The following is a 16524-nucleotide window of genomic DNA, read 5'->3' as shown; positions in this document are numbered from 1 at the left end:
AAGTCACCCGCCGCCACCACCAATCCCTCCATCAAGGAAATGAGAAGCATTAATGCATGCCAAAGACACATTTCTGCCAGGAAAAGCACCCAAGGAGGGAAAGGCCCGAGGGCCAGACAGAGGCACCTGAAGGGCCATATCCAGCCCCTAGGCCTGAGTTTCCCCACCACTTTTGTAACGGTGTATGTAGGATAGCAGGTGCCATATTAGAAGTGGGGACAGTCGGCTTCAAATCCCCACTCAACCCTAAAGCTCACTGGGTGTCCTTCAGCCGCTTAGCCTAATCTACCTGCTGTGTGGACAAAACAGGCTAGCAACCACTTTGTGAGGCTGGTATATGGAATCAAAACAACATCCCCAATGGTGTAACTGGAAGCGCCCCTGTGAACATTTATTGCTGGGTTGCCAAGGCATGTCTCTGTGGCGTACAGAAATGGAGATGGAGCGGGGAGGGGGAGGGCTGTGCGGCTCAGTGGGTGGAGCACCTGCTTTGCATGCAGAAGGTCCCAGGGTGAATCCCTGTCATCTCCTGGCAGGGCTGGGGGTGTGGGGAATCTTATTACAGAAGGATACAAGTAAACAAACCTAACGATATGGGAAAGGGTGTGTTTTCCTTGGTGTACTGGAATAGTAAATACCACGATCCGTGCAACAAATTGCTTTTGGTTTATCGCGAGCTTTTTTTGTTTTGTTGGCTGTTGTCGGCATCCGTCTGTCTCGAGAGGCAATGGAGTGTGCCTCCGGGGGTGAAGCCAAAGTGCGACATTAGCAGCACCGGAGCAACCTCCCTGGGGCACAAGCCTTAACTTTGAAATACTGTAAATCCTATCATGTGCCTTCACAGCAGTCAAAGTGATTGGGGGAGGAACTTGGCAGAACGAGCCAACTATTGGAAAAGTGAGACCGTGTCTGGATCAGAGGAGTTATTTGAGGTCAGAGCACGCTTCCTTGCTCCAGGAGCTACTGAGGTAGGTGCATCTACGAGGGCAGCCAGCACTGGGCGCCAGCCAAGAGCCTGGAGCATTATTGACAACCTAACAGTTTTGAGGATAGTGGATAGAGACACACAGGGCAGCTTTCCACCCTCAAATGGAGCATGCAGCATTTTTCCAAAGCTGCGAGAGCCTGTTTGCCACCTGAGCCGACAAGCTTGGCTGCAAGGGGAGAAGGGAATGAGCAGCTGGAGCCCCCCCCCCCCATGCGGCTGTGCTAGATTACCCAAGAGGCAGATTAAGCACATGCTTAGGGCTCCAGAAAGGCAGGGGCACCCAAAAGAAAAATGAGATTTTTAAAAATAAAACGATTTGGCATTTGAGATTTATTTATTTTTTAAAGCATCCAAGTAGTCCATCAGGACTTTGATATGACTTCATTACATTCCTCTACACACACTTGCCCTACTTTTTTTGTTCTCTTAACCCCACATAAAACCAGGGATACTAACATAGTTCAAAATAATGCGAGGAAATCAGATCCTGTTATGTATTACAATCAATCTATGGGGGTTTTCTAATAATTTTTTTATTATTTTACGGTTTAGTATGGTTTTTATGTTGTATTACATATCGGGGGACAATATTTTCAGTGCTTAGAGCGTCTAAAGTGGTGATTTTCGGCTGGTCCAGACCCAAGACCCACCTCTGACCCACAAAGTGGGACCTGATTTCACATTTGATTTATACTTCAGCAGTGCTAACAGTGCCCATTATTAATCCTAAAATGGCGGCTCACATAGCACTATACCTTTGCATTACTAAATGAAATGCAGTTATTTTTGCACTTGCTCTTACCCGAAAGAAGCCATTGAAAAGGAGCAATTTTTGCATCCCGAGAGAAGTCTGGAAGCCACCGAGATACACAAGGCAGCGAAGAAAGTGCACCTGTGCCATAGGAGCTCCCACACCCGAGGCATAGATAAAGGAAGGCAATCCATTCACAGACTAGCACAATCCACCATCTCTCATGAGGCCTGCACTAACAAAGTTAAGGTGAATGCTGGCCCTCCCGGAACCAGGATACAAAATCCACTTACAACCATGAAAGCCACTGTGGTGTAATGATTGTAGCGTTAAGACGAGGGCCTGGGGGACTAGAGTTCAAATCCCCACTCAGAAGTGAAGCTCACCGGTGACCTTGGGCCAATCGCTCACCCTCAGCCTAACCTCTACCTTGAAGGGTTGCTGAGAGGATAAAATGGAGAGAACGATATATGCCATCTTGAACTCCTTGGAAGGTAGGTGCGATATAAATGAACCTGAAATGAAACTGTGGTTTCCAGTCCTGGAAATCTGGGAGGCCAATTTTATTCCTCCACTGCATGTTAATAGTTTCCTTTCCCTCCTATAGGGAAAAAGTGCCTGCATTGGACTGGAAGCTGCAAGCTGCACCCCACTGCCCCAAAAGATATCCATAGCACTGGCAGTCAAGTTAGATCTCCTCCGCCCCCATCATCTCCTTGGCCTGGCCAATCGCTTGCTTACCTAGAGCCCGAGCCACCGCCAGGAACGGAATCTGGTCAATCACTGTGCTTCGCCGCACAGGGCCATTGTGGGTCAGGCGAGGCCTCTTCCACACGACCCGATTCACGCCGGATTTATTGATCACGCTAAAAGAGTCAGGGTGGGGTGGCAGGGAGAGGAATCCAGAAGGAGGGAACAGAGAAGAAGAAAGAGAAGGCAAGTCAGTTACGAAGCTGTAAAACTGTCGAAGTGTGAATGATATCGTTGTTTTTATAAGTAGGAGCTGCAATAAAATGTTGCAGTGCAGAGCTGTGCTGCTCAGGGGTCTAGCCAGCTAAGCACCCTATTTCATCCCCTACTCACAATTTTTCCTCTAACTGTCACTCGGCATTTTGCAACAAAGACTTTGTGGAGCTGCTTTGGGGGTTTTATCCCTACTTAGGACATTTCACCCTTAAAAGCGTATATGGCAAGCTACCTTGTATTGAGTGAGACTATTGGCCCATCTGGTTCAATACTCTCCATTATTAGGAGAACTTAATTCCCCTCACAGAGCTAAACTTCTCATTTATCGATCAATTCCTCTTCCCAGGGAACTCTGGAAACTGTAGCTCTGGGAGGGGGATAGGGTTTTCCGAAGAATTCTCAGCATCCTCAACAGACTATAGTTCCCAAGGTTCTTTGGGGGAAGCATGACTGCTCAAGGAGTTATAATACTGCTTTAAATGTCTGGTGCAGATGTAAGCTAAGTTTTACTCTTCAATTTCAGTGGGTCTACCTTGAATAAGACTGTCATTGGATACAACCCAGTATGTTCTGAGCTGAGAAACAAATGATAATAAAAATAAATAAATACAAATAAATAAATAAATAAATAATGTGGAAGACAAAAGCTGTAGAGAGAACTCCTTGCCACTGGAAAACCAACAGCAGCAGAGGAAAAACAGAAGACTCATTCTGAACCCCCTAATGCGTCCAATTTCAAGAAATGACAAAATAGTGTTCTCAACTGCAAAACTTGGACTCAGATCTATCTGAAGCCTAGAAGCTGAGGGGCTGTACGGCCAAATGAAAAAGGGAACAACAAAGAAGCCAATCAGGCCAATGAGGAAACCTCTTAACACCGATAGGCTGCAGCTGATCACGTGGGAAGGCCAGACTCCCTATAAAAGCTTCCGGATCCCTTGAAACAGACAATGAAAGCACTTCACTGGCAGCCTAGGGGTGGTCCTTGTGCTGCTCCTTCCAATGTGTTTCTTTCCCCACCTCTGGGGTAGGGGAAATAGACACAAAGGCAGCACCAGACAGGTCTGTTGCCCAGAGATGCCACCACCTGCCACGACCAAATTGCAGATGTTCGAAATCTATTTTTTTATTTTATTTATTAATTGTTATAAATTATTATTATCTACTGCCTGCCCTTCAACCTGAGGTTCCATATCAAAAACCATTTTAAAACCAATTTATAAGAAAGCTTGCAACCATAAAAATAAGATGGGACCCAAAAACATGCACCTCAAGTGCCAGAAACCTGGGTACAGAGGTGCGTTTTCAGCAATCTCCAAAAGCTGTATAATAAAGGCATTTATTTAGACACTTGCCTTGGCCTTTCACCAAAAGCAGAAATAAAGTTTGTTCGCATTAGCCTTTTTCTAAAAAAAACAAACCTAAAATATGTAAAACTACCCAAGTATCTCAGGATTTTCCCCAGCAACAGTAAGAAGAAAGGAAGGGAGAAGGAGACGTCACCAACCCTCTGGCAAAGGGTTCGTCAGGGAGAAGAGCTGCACCTTGAAATTTTTAGCACCTGCTCTCCAGCGCTTAACTAGCAGGACCAGTTTGGGAGCCAAAAAGCAAACCACAGATGCCAAGAAGCAGGTGTCAGTTAGCTATTAATCCTTCAGAGTAGCAGAAAGGAGCTGTATGCCCAATGGGGACACAGAACTGCTGAGATGCGGATCAACGAAACTACAAGCAGTAATATGGGGGCCACCTATAACGTCACAGATAATATGGAATACCACCCCCAAAATGTGTTAGCAAACTGAGTTAAATAAAGCAGACAGAGTCCAGAGAGAAAAGGAATACTGATGGCACTTTACTGAGGAACCTAAACAAAAAAACAGTGTATAATTTGAGGAGAAATGAACAGAGAGGTTTTGGCTGTCTTCTTTCGGGCCTTGTATTTAGCAGGGAGACATTCAAACCAAACATATAGAGGAAAAACTCCTGCAAGAACTACACAGCTGATCAGATCAGACCACCTGCTACCTCAGGTCGCTCTGACCGGTTGCTAAGCGACACCCCCTCTTGGGTAGCTGACTAACACCGAGGACAGAATTAACCGCAAAGCCACCTGTGGAATGACCTCTGGTTTTGTACTTCCAACATCACTCCTCCTAAATGAGAACGCAGTTAGATGAGGGCAGACAGGGCTGTAGCCAAAACATGGCCAACCAAAAGAGGGTTGTTATCAGTGTGGTCAGATAACCCCAAGGTTTCCAGGAAGCGTACAAAACAAATCTAAAAGGGGGCAATTCTTCCTCCAAGAACCCAAAAGTAAAAAAACCACCAAGCTCAAGTATGGCCAATGCTCTCAAGCGCACAAAATGCCTAGTGCAAGTCAAAAAAGAACAATGAAAAGCCAACACAGGGGAAGCCTCAGTTGAGCTTGTTACAGCTTCAAGCATTCTAGAGGGAAACATGGCTGGCTAACTTGAATTCTGAACAGGGACACCTCTTTTACATGGGAGGGAGAAGAGAAACCAGGGAAGCTACTATGAAAATAATAAGTGCCCCATAAGTGACTTTAGGTCAAATTGCTTAAAAATTTTGGATCTAGTACGACACAACTTGATTTAACTTTTTGTTGTATACAATCCCAAAGTCTGAGAATCAGTAGCACAGATGTTGTAAAGGAGGAGTGTTGTGGTAAGTTGGCTGCTCTGTTGTGTCTAATGCATTTCCCCCCTTTGTAACAGAGGTCAAGACCTTAGAGCAATAACTATCCCCTGTGGAGCTAGACTGGTGACTGGGAGCAGCTGCCGGGACCATATAACACCGATCCTAAAATAACTCCATTGGCTCCCAGTACGTTTCCGAGCTCCATTCAAAATGTTGGTGTTGACCTTTAAAGCCCTAAACAGCCTCGGCCCTGTCTACCTGAAGGAGCGTCGGAGACACTGAGGTCCACCTCCAAGGGCCTTCTGGTGGCTCCCTCATTCTGAGAAGTGACATTGCAGGGAACTAGGCAGAGGGCCTTCTCGGTAGTGGCACCCGCCCTGTGGAACACCCTCCCAGCAGATGTCAAACAGATAAAGAGCTATGTGATTTTTAAAAGACACCTGAAGGCCGCCCTGTTCAGGGAAGGTTTTAGTGTTTGTGTTTTTAATATTTTTTTTGTTGGGAGCTGCCCAGAGTGGCTGGGGCAACCCAGTCAGATAGGTGGCATATAAAACAAACAAACAACAACAACAGAGCAAGCCTGAAACAGGAGGGGATTCTCATCCTGCAACATGTGCCATCCCCTAGCGAAAAAAACCGATGTGCCTCTCCACCTGCTCTGCGCTCAAATAACTGGAGGTTAACGAGCCCCACAGAGATGCGTTGCTGGTGATGTCAGCAAGAAAAAACCTTCGGGTTATCTCTGTTTCAGAGAGACTTGAAAAGAGAGAGGAGTGCGGAGAGGGAACAGTGCCCATCCATATGCTGCAGCGCTCAGGGCAACACTCCTATGAAGCGCTGCCAACTTCCAAGCCCCAGAGGTTTTGTTTTGCAACAGCGGCACGGCAGCTGACAGACCCCCTGCCACACACACACTCGCCTGCTCTCAAGATCCCCCCCCCCCTCCCCAAATCCTACGATGGCTGGAAAAATCATTAAGCGCATCATGCAGCAACAACAATTGCGGACTGAAAGATTGTGGGTGGAGGGCGCACACAGGACGTTCCGGGCTTTTGGGTCACACTGCAGCGTGACCACAGGATGGGAAGAAGAGCCCTGGTGGATCGGAACGGAGGTCAGTCTAGTCCTCCAGCGTCCTGTGCCCCACAGGAGACAAACAGATGCATCTTGGGAAGCCCATAAGAAGCCAACAGTCCTCTCTAGCTGATGTGGCCCAGCCAAATGTTTTCAGAGGCAATGCTGCGTTTGGCTCTGTAGAATACATCCCTCGTGACTAACAATCCTTGGTTTGACAGGGGAAAGAAAGCGCTTCTTCGTGCAGCACTTAGTTAAACTGCGGAACTCGCTGCCACAGGAGGCAGCGATGGCGACCAACCTGGATGGCTTTAAAAGAGGACTGATCAAATTCATGGAGGAGAGGGCTATTGATGGTTACGTGGCTATGCTCTGTCTCCACAGCCAGAGGCAAGAACGCTCCTGAATATCATTTGCTGGAAAGCACAGGAGGGAAGAGGGTCTTGCACTCGGGTCCTGGTTGTGGGTTTCCCCTAAAGGCATTTGGGTAGCCCCTGTGAGAACAAGATGCTGGACTGGATGGATCACTGGCCTGATCCAGCAAGCTGTTCTTGCGTTCTTAGGATCACCCCGCACAGCACTGAGCTACAAGTTAAAAAGAAATCCAATTTCAAATCTCGCCTAAGCAAAACTTTCAATAAAAGGCCTTTGGCCACCAGCTCTTATCTCAGATCAAGTCCCCACTGCCATATCTATGATATGGATAATAATAAAAATAATATTAATACTGACCTATCTTGTAGTATGGAGTACTGAGGTCAAGAGTGGTACATTCTTTGCCTGTGCTGCACTGCTTCAGAATGCAGGAGCGCTGACATGATTAAATGCTCCCCCGTACAAATAATAAATCACCACACAGAAAAACCAACATGTCAGGGAGGAAAGTTAATGTCAGGCCTGACCAACGTTTGCAACTGCACTTTGAAGTCTGGCTGGTCTGCAACTGCACCTCACACTCGGGCTGCAATGGAAACCATGACTGCCAGGGATTCCAACCACGGCTGACATCAGCCAGGGTGACACTAGATCAGCAATAGCCAATGGGGTGTCCTCCATGTGTGGACTACAACTCCCATCACCCCCAGCTGGCATGGCCATAGCTTGGGAAGACAAGAGCTATAAGACCCCACATAGGCTACCCCTGATGCAGACTGTGTCTGCAGACAGCAGGGCGAAAGGAAGGTTAGCGCCAAATCTACTCCAACTCTGGTTGGGATGGGACCCCGGCTTGGTTGGACTCTTGCCCATAGCTGGCATCCTGATTGGTTGGCATCCCTGCCAAAATGACATCCAACCCCAGCAGGAGAGCAAAATGAAAAGGGGAACTCCTGAGGGCTGGCTCATGATTTATGGACTATGACTCGCAGGGAGCCGGAGCTTTTTCTGCACCAGAGCTCAGCGCCAGATGCCGGGGTCTTGCAACCAAAGGGAGCCATTTGCTTTCATGACTTTCTTTGCAAATTTCCCAGGAGCATCTGGCAGCCTGCTGCTGGAAATGGGACTAGACGGACACTTTGCTCTGATCCAGCTAATAAAGTCATACATTCATATATACATTTTAAATATTTCGTTTGTTTGTCCATTTCAACAGCCAACCAGCATCTCCCTCTCACACACATTTTAAAAAAACCCAGATAAAACAATTTTAAAAAGCTTAAAACGATTTGAAACCCTGAAAAGCTAGCAGTGTTTAGAAGCTGAGGGAAATGGAGAATTTTTCATTTAGTGCTGAAATTATAGTGAAGCCTCCCCTTATTTTGGGCATCGATGGAAGCAAGGTAAGAGCCTCAGATACGCACATCTCAGTGCAGGGGCAGATTTATCATTTGGGGGGACATTTTCAGAGACTGCTGTATTATACAATCTTAGCCAAGTTTACCATCATTCAAAATCTGGAAACATTTATAACCATTGGCACCTCCAGTTAAAAAAGGGGGAATCAGCAACTGACAAAAAGGCTCTCTCTCCCCTCACTCCATAAATTGTCTGCCTGTTCATTTCCAGGCCCAAGTCACATTGATGTTCAAAGTCCTAAATGTCTCAGGCCCTGAATATCTGAAATGCCGTCTCCTTCACTACAAATCCCCTCGGGAGCCAAGATTGGCAAAAAAGCATCATGTGGTGTCATGTGATTGACAGCCCACACCAGTCAAAGTGGTCCACAGGGGGTGGAGGGAGTCAGGATCTGACCTGTCGGCCAGATCCAGCTGCCAACCCCAGGGATAGATGACCAGGGAGCCTTATGAAAACGCCTCCCCTTGGGAGCAGCATGGGACGGGCACGATGGTACTTTTTCCTCTCGTGCCTTTGTGCCCGCTCCCTCTTAGATAAATTGCCCCCACCTCACTGAACAACCCTTTACCCAAAGGTTTCTTTTATTGTCCTCTTAAAATTGTACCCCAGCATATTCTGCGGGGGGGCCTTTGTGAGGGGATAACTAGTAAGTTGGAGTCTCAGACAGGTTTTCTTTAAATAAACAATAAAGATTTATTTAAGGCAGGATAGTATATAACACAAATGGGTTAAACTTAGGCTACTTCAGGAATACAGTGCGATTTTGCTTAAATTCGTCCTCAGTTGTTTTAGAGTTTGGTCCCTTTATACGGTGATACTTTCTTTCAGTTATCCACCCCCTTTAACAATCCTGCTCCTGAGGTACTTTAAGTAATAGACCAGTGGTGTCCAACCAGTAGATCGCAATCTACTGGTAGATCCCCAGCTGATCCTGGTAGATCGCGGGATCTTTATTGTGTACAAAAAGTCACGGGAGGGGGGGAGCTAAAAAACTCTGTGCAACACCACACTCTGTCCTCCACAATACGCTCAGCAGAGGCTGCTTTTTTCCAGAACCAACTCTTTTTCCCATTAACTCTTTTTACCTCAACTTGTCTCCCAACCTCTCCAACCTCAATTCCAACCCACCACAACCAACCCTCTTAACTGTCTCTCTTCAAATCCTCTCCTTTTAAACTCTCCCTCCTGGAATCACGGCCAATCAGAGGCTGCCGTTTGTTAACCATTTGCTGGCAGGTAAAAACAGAAGAAGAAAAAAAACACTTGTTGATCCAACTCATGGGTAGGCAAACTATGGCCTGGGGGCTGGATCTGGCCCAATCGCCTTCTAAATCCGGCCTGTGGATGGCCCGGGAATCAGCATGTTTTACATGAGTAGAATATGTCCTTTTATTTAAAATGCATCTCTGGGTTATTTGTGGGGCCTGCCTGGTGTTTTTACAAGTAAAATGTGTGCTTTTATTTAAAATGCATGTCTAGGTTATTTGTGGGGCATAGGAATTTGTTCATTCCCCCCCCAAAAAAAATAGTCTGGCCCCCCACAATGTCTGAGGGAAAGTGGACCAGCCCCCTGCTTTAAAAGTTTGCTGACCCCTGATCCAACCTGTCCAGCAAAACACAACTTTTCCGTCACACAGCACAAGATGATAAAACAAGATGGCTACCTGCCCCCGAGGCCTTCGATCCGCTGCCTCTCCTTCGGGAGCTCAGGCTTGTGATCCTGCGTCACCTCCACAGCCCGGATGAAGTCGTCCTTGGGGTCGTCTTGGACTCCGAGCACGACGCCCGAGTCGCCGACATGAGCCACGTACATCTTTGAGCCCCGGATGATGACCACGCTGGCGGTCGTCCCGGACGTGCTTGGCAGGCCGGTCATGGTCTTCGGCCACTCTGCTGCAAAGCGGGGAGGAGAGAGATATGAGAAAATGGGTTTTAACTTAGGCACAACATCCTGAACAAAAAAGCACAGGCATAAACCAGGCCCACAGATACTCATTCCCCAAAGGGGTCAGGTGGCCTTGGTGGCCCAGAGTGCCTTCCATCGGCTTCGGCTGGTGGCCCAGCTGCGCCCCAATCTGGACAGGGATAGCCTCACTTCTGTCGCCTAGGCTCTGGTAACCTCTCGGTTAGATTACCGCAACGTGTTTATACATGGGGCTGCCTCTGAAGACGGTCCAGAAACATCAGCCAATGCAGAATTTGGTGGCCAGGTTGCTCACCGAGACAAAACGGTTTGAGCCGGTCCTGGTCCGACTGCACTGGCATCCCATTAGCTTCCTGGCCCGATTCAAAATGCTAGTTTTGACCTATAAAGCCTTAAATGGCTCAGGGCTGCAATACTTCAAGGACCGCCTTCATTATATATGTTTAGGAGCCAAGCGGAAACATTCCCTTTCAACCAGGCCTTGGGCCGATTAACATACCATATATCCTTTTAAATGTGTTTTTTTTAGGGGGGAATTGGTATGTTTTGTTCTGGTTTCATTATGTATTTTGTTTTATCTTATATTTTAATGCTGTGAACCGCTCTGAGGCCTTTGGATGAAGGGCACTATACTACTACTACTATTACTACTACTACTAATAATAATAATAATAATGGGGAAAGTTTCGCAGCATAAGGCCCACATTCCCTTATTTCCAGAAGCTGCATTCCAGCAGTGGGCAGGGCCAGAGTCAAAAGCAATCGTAACCGTGGAAATGACTATTCCCCATATCCAGTGGGCCAGTTCCCAAACTCAAAGGCCACATGTGCACCATCAACTTAAAGCACTACCATGTGACTCTAAAAAGCCATGGCTTCTGCCACCCCTAAATAATTCTGGGAAAGGCTGTTTGTTAGGGGTGCTGAGAGTTGCTAGGAGACGCCTGTCCCCCTCACAGAGCTTCAATTCCAAGAATAAGGCTTGTTAAACCACACTGTGGCTCTAGGAGGGGAATGGGGGGGGGGTGTCTCCTCACAGCTCTCAGGAAGGGGTCGCTTTTGAATGGCACAGCGTCTGCTCCGCGTGAGGAAGGCCCAATGGTCAGGTGAAACCCCCACCCCCCACCTGAAACCCTAGCGAGCTGCTGCCAGTCAGTGTGGACAATATTGAGCTATATGGACCAATGTTCTGACTTGATATAAGGCCACTTCCTACATTTCCCAACTCTTCTGAGACACTGAGGATGCCTTTGGGGGGGGGGGCGGACACAACATATATACCACAAATATCACTGCACCACGAGGATTAAAGAAACAGCAGCACAACAAACTGTGTACAACCACAGTCAGCTCATGGTCAAATCCGTTTTTTGTTTGAGCCCACACATACAGAGAAGGCATGCTTAAACTCAGAGATCCAATCAACACTTTTCAAGACACCTCTCCTCTCCTCTCCTCTCCCCTACACACACACACACACACACAAACACTGGACAGATTTTTGCAGCCCCTTCTCTCTCTCTCTCTCTCCCTCCCCCTTGTGAACCAAATGCGCTCAAAGGAACAAAGGCAGGTCCCTCCCCTACACCCCTGAGCCATTGGCCAGGGAACAGAGCCAAGAGTGCATCAACTGGCTGCAGCACGTGCCAATTGCCAGCCAGGGTTCGGAAGCCCAGCTGCTAGGAGCAACCCTGGGTCTTGACACTGATTTTAAGCCCCTCGCTCCTTCTTGCAGCTCGTTCTTCTGCTCTGAATGCCCAGCTGCTGGGAATCGCAAGTGGGCAGATTCGCTGTTGCGTTCTTGACCTGCTTGCGGACTTCACACAGGCAACTGGGTGACCATTGAGATGCTGGGCTTGGTGGGCTTTCGGTCCGATCAACCAAGGGCTCTTTTCTTAGGTTCTTATGATCCGGAATTAACAGGAATGTACAGCCCCTGTCAGTCCTGCCTAAACCCTGATTATTATTGTTGTTGTTGCAAGCATTTTATTTATTTAGCTATTATCTGAATCCCACTTTTCCTTCTGAGTAACAAAGCTGAAGGCAAGATCCTCAATAACCATGCAAGGCAGATGTCCATTTAAGGGGAGCTTGACTGCACCCAAGTCCACCCCGTGAGTTCACGGTTAAAGCGGATATTTGAGTCCAACTATTCCAGATCCAACTCTAAGGGTGCATTCACATGGAAGCTTATTCCGTTTCCCTTATTCAGTTCCGCATTATATTTGAGCTTTCAAACAACGTAAAAGCTACTTCTTGAACTTTTAGTGGAATATAGTGCAAGTTCAGGGCTAATTCCAGTGTTATTTCTTTCCAGGAAAAGAAAAATCCATTCGTAAGTAATATGGAAATGAGTACGAAACTTGCACTATAGATTCAGAAGTGGCTTTTGGCATCATGCGAAAGCTCAAATGCAATGTGTAAATGAACAGTTAGGGAAATGCCGATAAATAGAATGCCTGCAAGTAAAAAAAAATCAGGGTTTGGGCAAGAATGACAGGCACTGTACTGTACAGTGCAGTTAATTTAGGGTCATGAGAACCTAAGAAGAGCCCTGGTAGATCTGACCAAAGGCCCAGCATCACAGTGGCCAAATGGATGCCTTATAGTACTTTTCAGACCATTGGCCCACTATTGTCTACACGGACTGGCAGCAGCTCTCCAAGATTTTAGTCAGGAAGTCTTTCCCAACTGTATCCCAAGATGTTGGGGACCGAACCCCATCACACACAAGAGGCTAGGCCTCTTTCCTAATGTGACCTGCATTAAAAATGTTTTATTTTTTTAAAAAAAGAAAAGCTTCCTGTCCTATTAATCAGGAGTTCCTTTTTAGTTAGTTGAAGAAGAGAAGAAGAGTTTGGATTTGATATCCCGCTTTATCACTACCCGAAGGAGTCTCAAAGCGGCTAACATTCTCCTTTCCCTTCCTCCCCCACAACAAACACTCTGTGTGGTGAGTGGGGCTGAGAGACTTCAGAGAAGTGTGACTGGCCCAAGGTCACCCAGCAGCTGCATGTGGAGGAGTGGAGACACGAACCCGGTTCCCCAGATTACGAGTCTACCGCTCTTAACCACTACACCACAGTGGCTCTTGAGAATATTTTGATCGATTCATCAGCTACACCTTGCAAACCTTAGCATGACTGCAGTCTTCCCAACATGCAGTGTTCCCTCCCACCCAGTTCATTTATACCCCATCTTTCTTCTGTGACCTGATCGCAGTGCCCCAAGACCTTGCTATGCCATTGGCCGCTGAAGGCTGCCATTTTACTTTCCCATGGTTCCCTGGTGCGACACTACACTGAGTGCACCCCATGGCATTGTGGGGAATTTAAAATGGCACATGGAGAGGTTGCCTCTGGAAAAACTTGCAGCCAGGTGAAGGGGAGAGGAGAATAACATGAACGGAGGGCTACAGAAAGCAACCTGATATAGCCCTGATGCTATCTTATGTAGCCTGAAAAACCAGGAAAATGGGTAAGAGAAACAGACCCTAAAATGGCACACACAAACACACTCCGGTTCTGCTCTGCAAAACAATTAAGGAAGGAAATCTGAAATTTGACAGCCACGCTCCATTCTTTATGAGAACCGGGCATTTGTAATATATATTTCGGACATTCCCCTTGTTGTCACTAATTCAGTCCAGGCCTGTTTCCTGGCTACAACAAGCTGTAACCAATTTTGGCCATGCCCTGTTTTAACAAAGAGCTTACAGGGGGTTTGGGATAGAGGACGGGAGAGACAAAGGCTGAAATGCTAACCCCACTTTACATGGAAGCCCCACTGAATTCAACAGGGCTTACTTCTAGGTAGGCACACGGAAGGATTGCAGCCCAAGTAAGGAGAAAAGGGTACAATCTTATTAATGGATAGGAGCCCAGAGTTCTGCAAAGCGTTTAAAATGCACAAATGTTTCCTTTCATGAAAAACACTGACAAAACGGGCTATTAGGGTATTCTGAGTTTTGTACTTAATTTTTTCTTCATTTCCACACAAATCCAAGTTCAGGAACACTACCCAGCTTTCACGCTGCTAACCCCATCACATTTCAGGATCAAGGAAGGGGATAAATGATCACGAATTTCAAATAATGTACATTTTTTAAAAGGGGGAAAATAAGTGAGAAGGCAGAATGAGCAGTGAAACAGTTGTAATGAAGAATTAAGCCTGCAAAGGGGAGGAGGGGCTAATTGCGGTAGGGTGTACAAGGTGACAACGTTACACACATTTAACCAGGAGTAAGTCCCATTGAAATAAGCAGGAGTTTATTTTTATATCTCACCTTTCTTCCAGAGAGCTCAAGACAGCATATGTGATTCCCCCACTCCCCCAGGTAGGTTAGACTGAGAGATGCCAAGTGGCCCAAAGTCACCCAGTAAAAACTTTCTGGCTGAGTAGGGATTTGAACTCAGGACCCATGGGTCCTACTCTAACCACTACAACAAACTTGCAAGTGCCTTAGAAGAGCACCTCTAGAGTGTGATTGCAGGTGAATGGAGCTATGGACTAACAGCACAAGCAATCCAAAATATTGGAAATTAACTGAAGAGTTACTGTATTTTTCCGTGTATAAGGCTGTATTTTCTCCCAAATTTTTAAAGTTTAAAATGGGGGGTCATTTTATACATGCAATGTTGCAATTAATTATTTCTTAATTTGGGGCTCAAAAAATATGGGTCATCTCATACATGGGAGTGTCTTATACACGGAAAAATACGGTAACTTGAATAGACTCTTGTCAACCGCCCTAGTGCCTCTGCATTCATTGACCATGTCAGGCAGGAGGAAACCATTGGCTTTCTAAGCAATCATACAGCTCTCTGGATGTTGATGGGCTTAATGCCATCAGCCCCAGTCAACACATTTAAGGATGATGGGAGCTGGAGTCCAAAAACATCTGGACAGCCACAGGTTGCCCACCCCTGGCTGAAAGTTATATGAAACCACGGGTCAACAGTTCCATGTGAAGATGAGATTCTGCCTATTCGCAGATGTGTGCAATTAACGGTACTTTGTAAGCGAGACCCAGTCAACGCTTCCTCTACACACAAAGTCCCAGCTCTGAAGTCCGGTTCCATTCATGTGTTCACCCCAGAGATCAAGAGGATTTGGCACCAAGCAAGCAGGAACAGAACTAAGGCCCAAGCCAACATCTACTCCCCATTTGGACATACTCATCCCTACTTGAGTGTTCATAAAACTGAACAATTCTGCAGGTGATTAATTTCGGAATAAGCCCCATTGGGGTTAGGCTCCCCTTGGGAAAGGGGCTGTAACTCAGTGGTTGAACATTTGCTCTGCATGCAAAGGTCTCAGGTTGGATCCCCAGCATCTCCAGCTAGTAGGGCTGGCAAATATTCCTGTCTGAAATATTCCTGTCTGAAATCCTGGAGTGATGCCGACAATACTGAGCTAGGTGCCAGTGTTAGAAACAGGTAAAATCACCAAATGGCTCCTTAAACCTGGGTTATGGTCAACACAATTAAATGTCTAGGCACCATGGGGGGGCAGTGAGATTTATTATTGTTATTAGTTTCATTTCTATACTGCTTTATAGTTTAAACAAAAAAACTCAAAGTGGTTTACAACACATTAAAATATCAAATAAAACAATCCAGAATAAAACAAAGCCAAGCTTCAAGGAAAATATTTCAGATCCTTCTCTAATTGACATTTTGCTTTCCCCATGTTTATTTACCTACTTAATTTATATAGCTGCTCCACAGCAGGAGGACTCTGGGAAGCCAGTGTTAAAGTGTTGGACTAGGACCTGGGAAATCAGGGTTCAAATCCCCACTCAAGCCATGAAGCTCCCTCACTGGGTGACCTTGGGAGTCAAGCACAGCCTCTTAACCTACCTCACAAGGTTGTTGTAGGGATTAACTGAGGAGGGGGTGGGTGACCCACTCTCTGGGGGGAAAGGTGGGATATACAGTATATGCAGCAAATAAGCTCTTCTGCTTACTTGCTTAAGAAAGTTGGACAGGCCAACCAGATGGAGATGTCAATTGCCAACCTAGCATTCAGAGATCTCCATGTAGTCACACCTGGACCCGTGCCATTAGCAAAATGTGCCTGGTGCCTGGCTAATTTTGAACACTGGTGGACCCCAATGGTCTAACTCAGCTTAAGGCAGCACCTGAATTCCTGTATTCCCACTCAATGCAGTAGGACACATTTCCTAGGCAACACACACATGATCTGGCTACATGTCTGAATATGCATGTCACAACTTTTTTTTATTGGCAGGTCAGAAATTCAGAAACCAATCTATTATCAATAATACTATTTTTTAATTTAAAAACCCATACACAATCCTATCCAATGCATGATGCATAAAAAATTTAATCCAACAGCAGCCCAAAA

The 16524-nt window shown here is 46.4% G+C and overlaps 1 protein-coding gene across 2 annotated transcripts in view; it reads right to left on the bottom strand.

The window, feature by feature from the left end:
- Positions 1 to 16524, bottom strand: part of PPM1D (protein phosphatase, Mg2+/Mn2+ dependent 1D) — a 33019-nt gene that overhangs the window by 14239 nt on the left and 2256 nt on the right. For both annotated transcript variants that reach the window (XM_081173039.1, XM_081173038.1), the window contains exons 2-3: positions 9896 to 10124; positions 2481 to 2605 (exon numbers count right to left, since the gene is read on the bottom strand). In XM_081173039.1, coding sequence (XP_081029165.1) covers positions 2481 to 2605; positions 9896 to 10124 — 354 coding nt within the window. The remainder of the gene's footprint in view (positions 1 to 2480; positions 2606 to 9895; positions 10125 to 16524) is intronic.

Source organism: Podarcis bocagei (genome assembly GCF_964188305.1).
Source record: "Podarcis bocagei genome assembly, chromosome: 15".
In the NCBI taxonomy this organism is placed as follows: Eukaryota; Metazoa; Chordata; class Lepidosauria; order Squamata; family Lacertidae; genus Podarcis; species Podarcis bocagei.
The sequence above is the reverse complement of the archived record's forward strand: the minus strand, read 5'-3'. Positions and strand labels throughout refer to the sequence as shown.